Source organism: Macaca nemestrina, chromosome 6 (assembly GCF_043159975.1).
Source record: "Macaca nemestrina isolate mMacNem1 chromosome 6, mMacNem.hap1, whole genome shotgun sequence".
NCBI classification, from domain to species: Eukaryota; Metazoa; Chordata; class Mammalia; order Primates; family Cercopithecidae; genus Macaca; species Macaca nemestrina.
The window spans coordinates 16,964,516-16,973,893 of NC_092130.1; the positions used below are offsets into that span (position 1 = coordinate 16,964,516).

At 39.6% G+C, this 9,378-nt stretch overlaps 1 protein-coding gene across 3 annotated transcripts in view; it reads right to left on the reverse strand.

The window, feature by feature from the left end:
* Positions 1-9,240, reverse strand: part of LOC105480814 (hyaluronan mediated motility receptor) — a 33,782-nt gene extending 24,542 nt beyond the window's left edge. Inside the window, exons 1-4 of one of the 3 annotated variants that reach the window (XM_011739983.3) lie at positions 9,086-9,240; positions 4,225-4,323; positions 3,399-3,478; positions 487-531 (exon numbers count right to left, since the gene is read on the reverse strand). In XM_011739983.3, coding sequence (XP_011738285.2) covers positions 487-531; positions 3,399-3,478; positions 4,225-4,323; positions 9,086-9,131 — 270 coding nt within the window. In that variant the 5' untranslated portion in view covers positions 9,132-9,240. Of the gene's footprint in view, positions 1-486; positions 535-3,398; positions 3,479-4,224; positions 4,324-9,085 lie in introns of all 3 variants that reach the window. The other 2 variants (XM_011739982.3, XM_024792583.2) reach the window with 2 other exon arrangements.
* Between the last annotated feature and the right edge of the window lie 138 nt (positions 9,241-9,378).

Genomic DNA, 9,378 nt, shown 5'->3' on the forward strand with positions numbered 1-9,378 from the left:
CACATTGAACAGCATAGCTCTGTGTTATTTCACCCATGAGGAAGGCCTATACCTATTGTGCAGAGCAATGCATGGAGTTAGCCTACCTTCATCACAGTCTGACCAGCTGGGATTGCATGCTCACTAAGAAATCCTCTAGCTATGTTGTCTTAACATAAGTCAGCATACAGGAAGAGTGTCAACGATGGATAGATATCAATATCTGATCCACATATCTAATTGTAATCAACTGACATAATGATTTTCAGTTATCAGTTTTTCATTAAGTGGGCTATCTTGAATCTTGGCGTTGCCAGCATACCACATTAACATAGCCTGGATAGATCTGTGAAATGTTGTAAGAACTGTTTTCCCATACGCACTGTTCTGAATGGCATGTTTCCCTCACTGCAGGACTCCTCACACTGCAACAGAATCCTTATCTCTTAAATCTATGTAACTGTTTCTATTATATGTACTTTTCAATAAGTTGAAAGCACTGCTTACCTCTTTCTCTAATATCTTCAAATCTTTATCATTCTTTTGAGATTCCTTCTGTTTAAAAGCCAAAGAAAACTTATAAGCAAATTTAGATGTCACAAATATCACAGCCAAATTTGTTTCTTAGTTACCAGAAAAGATTAAGGGATCCAAACAGTTTCTATTTCAAAGATTACACTGAGTCTGTTAAAAATTTTGTGGGTCACTCATCTGATAAATAAAAGATTCTAAAAATCTCAAGATATTTTAGGTTTAAAAGTTTTCAACCCAATAAATCAGGATTTTCCTAATCAGCCCAGTGAAAAGAACAGGTGGAACTTTATGAATAAAGCTACTGACTGCCTCCCTCTAATGTTAAACAGCAATACATCTTGAATATTTCATTATGCTATCTCAGAATCTTACAAAGAGAAATCAACTTAAACTTTGATACCCAAAGAGGAAAATATACAGATGCAAAGAAATAAAAACTGAAATAGCATAAGCTCTGATTCTAATTTTCTCATTGGCTTTATTCTAAATAAGACATACAATTTTCACACTGTATCTTTTTATATCCAACAGACTTTCTGAAACAATGGCTAGAAAAAGACTATCTTTTCCATCTAAAAATGGAAGAAAGGGATCAACATCTTGAATGAAATCTGTTTTAGATGTTTCTAAGTGGGGCAGGAGGTGGGAGTGACATCAGTGTCATGTTTATTAATTTCACACTCCATGAAATTTTTTATGGGGAGGGACTATTATTTTGGGGCTCCATACAAACTTGTATGTAATTTAGTTTTCTAAGGGGCTTTATAAATTACAAAATTTCAGGACAGTTTCTTCAAGAAATTTAAGTCAAACCACTTACATCAATTTCTAAGAAGAGTGTCTATAATAGTCCTGCCCAATAAAAATAATGCAAACCATGTATGCATTTAAATTTTTCTAGTAGTGTGTTTAAAAAGTAAAAATCTTAATATATTTTACTTAAGCCAATATATCAAATATATTACTTCAGCATGTCACTAGTATAAAATTATCAATGAGATGTTTTATATTTTTGTACTAAGTCTTTAAAATTTTCTTTGTATTCTACACTTACAGCCATTTCAATTCAATGCTAAATTTTCATCAGAAACATTTATGTATGTTTAGTTTCATAAAACACAGAGAGGAGAAAGTAAATTCACATACTCAAGTTGTTCCAAAAATATTTAAAAGTGTTCCACTAACAAAATTGAGTATATCTTTAAATATATATTAATTAAAATTAAATAATATTAAAAATTTAGTTCTTTAATAGCACTAGCCACATTTCAATTGCTCAACAGACACATGTGGCTATGCTTCCATGCTGAACAACACAGCTCTGTATTACAGAATATGAGGCTTAGGCAACTGCCAAATGAATGAAGAACCTAAGCCTAACTTTTCCCAACTCTGAATATTTTTCACATCAAAAAAAACCTAGTAATTTGTACAAATTTTTAACTTTATTTTTATTTTTGAGATAGGTCTCGCTCTGCTGCCCAGGCAGGAGTGCAGTGGCAGGATCTAGGCTCACTGCAACCTCTGCCTCCCTAGGTTCAAGCAATTCTCCTGCCTCAGCCTCTCGAGTAGCTGGGATTAAGGCACGTGCCACCACACATGGCTAATTTTCTTGTATTTTTAGTAGAGATGGGGTTTCACCATGTGGGTCAGGCTGGTCTCGAACTCCTGGCCTCAAGCAATCACCTGCTTCAGCCTCCCAAAGTGCTGGGATTACAGGCGTGAGCTACTGTGCCCAGATGTCTTTTTTTTTTCCTTATTTTTGGAGAGACTGAGTCCTGTTCTGTTGCCCAGGCTGGAGTACAGTGGCGCCATCTCAGCTCATTGCAACCTCTGCCTCCCAGGTTCAAGCAATTCTCCTGCCTCAGTTTCCCAAGTAGCTGGGACTACAGGCGTGTGCTACCACGTCCAGCTAATTTTTGTATTTTTTAGTAGAGACGGGGTTTCACTATATGTTGGCCAGGCTGGTCTCGAACTTCTGACCTCAAGTTATCCACCTGCCTCGCCTCCCAAAGTGCTGGGATTATAGGCGAGAACCACCGCACCCCTCCAGCTGTCTTTTAAAAAGTATTATATGGCGGCCAGGTATGGTGGGCCACGCCTGTAATCCCAGTTCTTTGGGATAGATCATCCGAGGTCAGGAATTCGAGACCAGCCTGGCCAATGGGCCAACATGGTTAAACCTCATCTTTAGTAAAAATACAAAAATTAGCCAGGCATGGTGGGATGTGCCTGTAATCCCAGCTACTGGGGAGGCTGAGGCAGGTGAATCGCTTGAGCCTGTGGGGACAGAGGCTGCAGTAAGCTGAGATGGTACCACTGCACTCCAGCCTGGGAGACAGAGTGAGGCTCCATTTCAAAAAAAAAAAAAAAAAGTATTATATAGCTTGCCTGATTATAAACTTATGAAAATAGTAATAGTAGCTCTTGCACAAGCCACAAGACTATTAAGAATTTAATCTGTCACCACTCCTTAACAGTTTCTCAGTATCTTTCTTAGATATTGGCATTTTCCCCCTTTTCTTCAAAAATACTTAACCTTCCCTACAAACAAATACACAAAATCAAAACAACTCAAATGGTGGTACTCAATAAATGAAAGCATCACATAATTTTGAAATCTTTACTAGGTAATAAACAATTTAAACATGGAAGTGACTGAGAATTGAAGACCATTGTAATTGTGAACTAAGGGCACATTTAAACATAATGACCTAGGCAGAAATGGAACACTTGCTAGAGTTCTAATGATAACTCATTTCATTAATTCACAGATTTACTTATAACCTTGATTCAGACACTTAACCCATTCTAATCAAATACAATACTTCAGATGTTTTCGATGACACAGTTGATAAACCAGCTGGCATATAAAAGCTCGTCACCTTTGATTCCGAAGACTTAACTTTTCTAGCTGAAGCAGGCAAAGTAGTATCTTTGTCAACATTAAGATTTTGTTTAGATTCTGCAGAAAAATGAATTGTACAGATCATGGTTGGTGTTAACATGTTTTAACTACACACAAAACACAATTTCCAGTTTTTTTTTTTCTTTTTGTTTTTTGAGACAGTGTCACTGTTACCCAGCCTGGACTGCAATGGTGTGATCTCGGCCCACAGCAACCTTTGCCTCCCAGATTCAAGCAATTCTCCCACTTCCCTCCCTAGTCGCTGGGACCACAGGCGCACCCCACCACTCCCGGCTAATTCCTGTATTATTAGTAGAGATGAGGTTTCGCCATGTTGGCCAGGCTGGTCTGGAACACCTGAACTCAGGTGATCCACCCACCTTGGCGTCACAGAGTGCCGGGATTACCAGCACGAGCCACCTTGCCCGGCCCCAGATTTCTAATTGCAACTTTTGATGAAACAATATATTCTTTTCTTAGTTGCACATTTTCAAATAATTACACAATATTTTTACACATCTAATATGGTTCTGATTTTCTTAATATTCCCTGACAGGTCAAGGTAATTACTAAAAGGCAAGCTACATATCAATATGAGTGTCTTGCTTAATTCTCCTGGTTATATAACAACGTAATGATGACAGCATTATTCTGTACTTGACCGTTTCATAAATCTATCAAATACAATTTAAACATAGTTCTAGCTTCACATTTTAAAAAATGCTATAACATCTTTAAATATTGTTATTCATAACTTTAAACTTACAAGATCACATAACCACTGTTCTTTGGTCATCTATTACCTTTCTGTTGTTTAAATCTTTGTGATTTCTGAAACGATACTGGTCCTTTCAATACTTCTGAAGTTTTAACATCATAAGCACCAGGAGATGGTGCGCAACCTAGAGGAAATAGAAAACATTAATATATCATCTAATGTTATTTATGATCTTAAGTTAAAACACGTCATAATAAAGTGAATATAAATGTAAAAATGTCATTAACAAACTGCTTCTATTTTTTTAAATGTAAAAAATTGCATCCATTTGATATTATAAAGAAGGCCTCTCTATGAAGAACAATATCATCTTGCCCTTTATATCAACTGGGTCAAAGGAACACAGGCAACTGAGCAAACAACAATTTTTGAGATGAACATCATGTATTACAGGCAATATATGGCTTTCTTACTAAGGACTGAATATAGCAAATAAAATACTTGGTGTCAACTCTACTCAAAGAGAGTCACAAAGGTAACTACTGTTGGTTTCTAGAAATAAAGTAATTAAAACTGTCTATCCCTCAATGTTTAGCCTAGAATAAAAATTTATAGTGATAATCCATCTCTGGCTAATGTCAATACATCAGACCTATTGAAGATATCAACTGCAATTCAAACACACGGAAGAAAAGCAACCACACTGAGCAACTAGAATTTTTTGAGCACTTACTAAATGCCAGACATTACGCTAAGCATTTTATAGATGTCATTTTATTTAATCCTCACAAGAACACTATGTGATAATTTACAGATAAAGAATGTGAGGCTTAGGAAATTCAAAAAGCCAATGTTATGCAAAGTAAAAATTGTACTAGACTATATTTGTATGTTCCAGAAGTTTATACTGCATAATTTCACTTAACTAAAGTCCCAGATTTGAAGGCATTTCTGAGTAAATAAACATAGCAGATTTGACATGGGGCCCGTAGGACTTACAATAATTAAAATACTATTAGCCTAAAGCTTTAGCTGATTGGGAGCAAACAGATTAATACTATTCTCTGAAAAGCTCTTTACTTCAGTCTAGAGCCTCATGCAAATAAATAGGAAGAGCAAGGAGCTTGGACCATTCTCAGGCAACTACTGCAGTCCCCTAAATGTTTGTCAAATGGTAGACAGAAACTCATTATTATTATTATTTTGAGATACTGTCTTGCTCTCTTGCCTAGGTTGGAGTATAGTGGCACCATCTTGGCTCACTGCAACATTTGCCTCCTGGGTTCAAGTGATTCTCCTGCCTCAGCCTGCCGAGTAGCTGGGATTACAAGCTCCCGCCACCATGCCCAGCTAGTTTTTTTTGTATTTTTAGTAGAGACAGGGTTTCACCATGTTGGCCAGGCTGGTCTCAAACTCCTGATGTCAGTTGATCTGTCTGCCTCGGCCTCCCAAAGTGCTGGGATTACAGGTGTGAACCACCATGCCCAGCCCCATGAGTAGATCTTGATTAGCACTTTTTAAAAAGTAAAAACAATAGAAAAAGTCAGCATGACTCATACGCTGCAAAGTTAAGAACTATTTTGTGAAACTTTCCTTTCATATATGTGTGTAGAGATATAAGAATACATCTTAGGTTGAAATATAAATTTTGGGGTTTTTTTTGCTTTTTTTTTTTGAGACAGAGTCTCACTCTGTTGCCCAGGCTGGAGTGAGTGCAGTGGCGCAATCTCCACTCACTGCAACCTCTGCCTCCCAGGTTCAAGTGATTCTCCTGCCTCAGCATCCTGAGTAGCTGGGACCACAGGCGCCTGCCACCTCGCCCGGCTAGTTTTTTTGTATTTTTTTTTTTTTTTTTTTTGTGAGACGGAGTCTCGCTCTACCGCCCAGGCTGGAGTGCAGTGGCCGGATCTCAGCTCACTGCAAGCTCCGCCTCCCGGGTTTACGCCATTCTCCTGCCTCAGCCTCCCGAGTAGTTGGGACTACAGGCGCCCGCCACCGCGCCCGGCTAGTTTTTTGTATTTTTTAGTAGAGACGGGGTTTCACCGTGTTAGCCAGGATGGTCTCGATCTCCTGACCTCGTGATCCGCCCGTCTCGGCCTCCCAAAGTGCTGGGATTACAGGCTTGAGCCACCGCGCCCAGCCTGTTTTTTTGTATTTTTTAGTAGAGACGGGGTTTCACCGTGTTAGCCAGGATGGTCTCGATCTCCTGACCTCGTGATCCGCCGGTATCGGCCTCCCAAAGTGCTGGGATTACAGAGTGTGGTACATCTTAGAGCATCTATTTTATTCATTTGGGGTAGGGGTGGGAAGTAATGAAGAATATAGTGTATTTTGAAGCAAACAGAAGACTTCAGAGAAAACTGCCACCACCACTGGTAGCTATGGCCTTTGGGGGTAAGTCGGGAGGGATTCAGAGCTGGTAGTTTTTCTCTTTTGCTCTCTGCTCTTAGAAATGCTGCTGTGGAAAAGCATGAGAAGCACTGATCTAGATTTGACAAGCAGCCAGAAGAGAAACAGAAAACAAAAATTAAATCAGGCTGAATTCATCCTAGGTACACTGAAAAAATTCAGCAGTGTACCTAGGATGAGTTCTAGTATTCTCATCCCTCACTGGGTCCACTCTCAAGGAGATAAGGGCCAGCAAAACATGGGAGAGTGGATGTGACTAAGCAGCATGTGCAAGTTGCGAACAATTAAGGCCATATTTAACAAAACTTCTTCCCTAGAGACTCCACAGAGTCAGGTTTGATAGTTAAAGGGATTTGGATTCAAGAGCAACTAGGCTGAAACGGAGCCTGTACACTTACCAATACTTTGTGAGACTGTGGCACATGCCATTTTCATGTTCTATATATTTTTCTTAACTCTTAAATGCACTAGAACATACGTTTGACTTGTTAGAAATCTGGGGAGAGGGAACATCAGACAAGAGGAATGGGATATCTTGGGAGAGATCATAAGCTGTCTGGAACAGCTTACATCTTCATCAACAATGAACAAAAGCTAAGCCAGGCAGTTCACACTTGTATGCAAACAAAACATTTTATGTGTTACATTAAACAAATTCTTCAAACTTCTCTGTGTTTTCTATTTCTTCCACCTAGAATGAACAGCCAACCTTCTGTTTTGCCAGAAGAGCCTGGATGTTGCCTCTTCTAGTTTTTTCTGAATGCCCAAATCAGGCTAGAAAACTCCCTTCATAGAAGCCTGTGCATATTGTTCCTATCATAGAACTTCTTGGTTTTCTTAAGGCTTATGTACTATGCATTTTCCACATTAGCCAGAAGCCTGCTTGAAGTTAGGGAGTATCTTAAACATGTTTGTATCCCCAATATTTAACTCAGGGTTGAGTTCAGCAGCATGGAAAAGAAAACAGAAAGTATGTTGGGGAGGTGGGAATGGAATAGGCTTTTGTAATCAGCCAGATCAGGGTTCAAATCCCGCTGGGGCCTGCCAATCAATAGACATTACTATGGGCCAGATACTTTGTAGATGTATGGAGAAGAGGGTGAATAAAAACTCTCTTTTTCCGGTGTAGCTTTAAGCCCCTGGAAAGTGACTTTGAGAAGCTCAGATTCTTCATTCACAAAACAAGGATAAAGAACAGTACCTACCTTAAAGTGTGGTTGTGAGGGTTACTCGAGTAAGAAAAATCACCACAGTGCCTCATACACATTAACATCAAACGAATAATTGGTATTACTCCTGTAACTGTGAGCCTGAAATACTGTATCTTTGGTAAAGCCAGTTTAACCTACTATAATGCAAACAACAACAACAAAAACAAAAAACCTTAAAGCCACACTGCTGACAAAACTTAAGAGTAGGTCCTTTGATTACTCGGGAAATTATATGGTCCTTGAGTCTTTTAACTAAGAAAATAAGTTTGTGCTGATTCACTTGCTCATTTGGCCTTCCTTTGTGAGTAGTTGTGAACATTTTCATCTACACGTTGGCTGACAGAAATTAAGAGATGTAATAAGTAACCATGAAATAGTGTATGATAGTGGATAAATCACGAGCTTTGATATTTAGCTCTACCACTTACTGGTTGTGCAAGTTACAAAACCTCTGTTTTCTCATCTGTAAAATGGGGTCAATATCAGTACCTTCCTCACTTGGCTTTTGGAAGGAATAAACAAAATCTAGTAGCACAGTCCCAGCATACAGCATCTTAAATGATGAATGCCTACCAAACACATCTAAGGCTTCCTGGTTACTGTGCTTATGCATTGCGGTGTTAAGAGCACAAGATGGGGGCTGGGTTCTTATTCCAGTCCGGGCACTTTGGTAGTGCAGCACTGAGCAAATTTAAGTCTCAGTCTTTTTATCAATAAAACAATGAATAATAGGATTACCCCTTAGAGTTGGTGGGAAATTAACAACTAATAATCGATGTACAGCCTTAGTATGGTGCTTGAGGTATAAGTGGTCAATATCAGCAATGATAACTTCATTGTTTATGTTTTCAATAAGTACTACTGCTCTAATTTTACACCCAGAAACTGCCTTTACGGATCTTCCTACTTTTATGCCCAAATGGAATATACAAAAGAAATCCACAAGTTCAGGCTAAAAGTAATACTCCAATGTTCTTATCAGTGAGGCCCTCTCGGACTTGAAAATCAAACAGCTACCAACGCCTCGCCTCCATTCCCTTCGCTCTGCTGTAGTTTCTCCATTACTGCTGTTTATTGACAGTATTCCCCGCCTGAATGTAAGCCCCAAGGGGCGGGGACTGTTTCACTCCCTGCGGTATCTTTAGCATCCTGATTAGTGCTTGGCATGTAACAGATGCTTAGAGCATATTTGAGAAAAATCAATCAATTGAATGAGCCCCAGCCCGATCCTAAAATCGCCTCCTGCTTGCCTCCCAAGAAGGGAGCCGAAAGAGGCAAAGGGCGTTAGGGCGTCTCCCGTCCCCCAGTTCCTTCCCCCTTACGCACCAGAAGGGTCATTGAATCTTTTCAGGGGCGCCTTAGGAAAGGACATGTTGACGGCCAGCTCCAGAAACTGAAGGTCACTGGCACTCCTCGGCAACTGAATGCGGATTATCACTGCCTACCGGCTTCAAATTCAAAACTCCCCACATTCCCCTCCCACACCGGCGTTAGCCAATTGGAAAGTCAAACCCCTGGGCACACCAATCCCGCAGAGGAATACAAAGAAAGACTGCTGGGTTCTGACTGCGTCCAATTAGCTGGTCTGTGAGTTCGGGCTGCCAGCCAATAGGAAACCG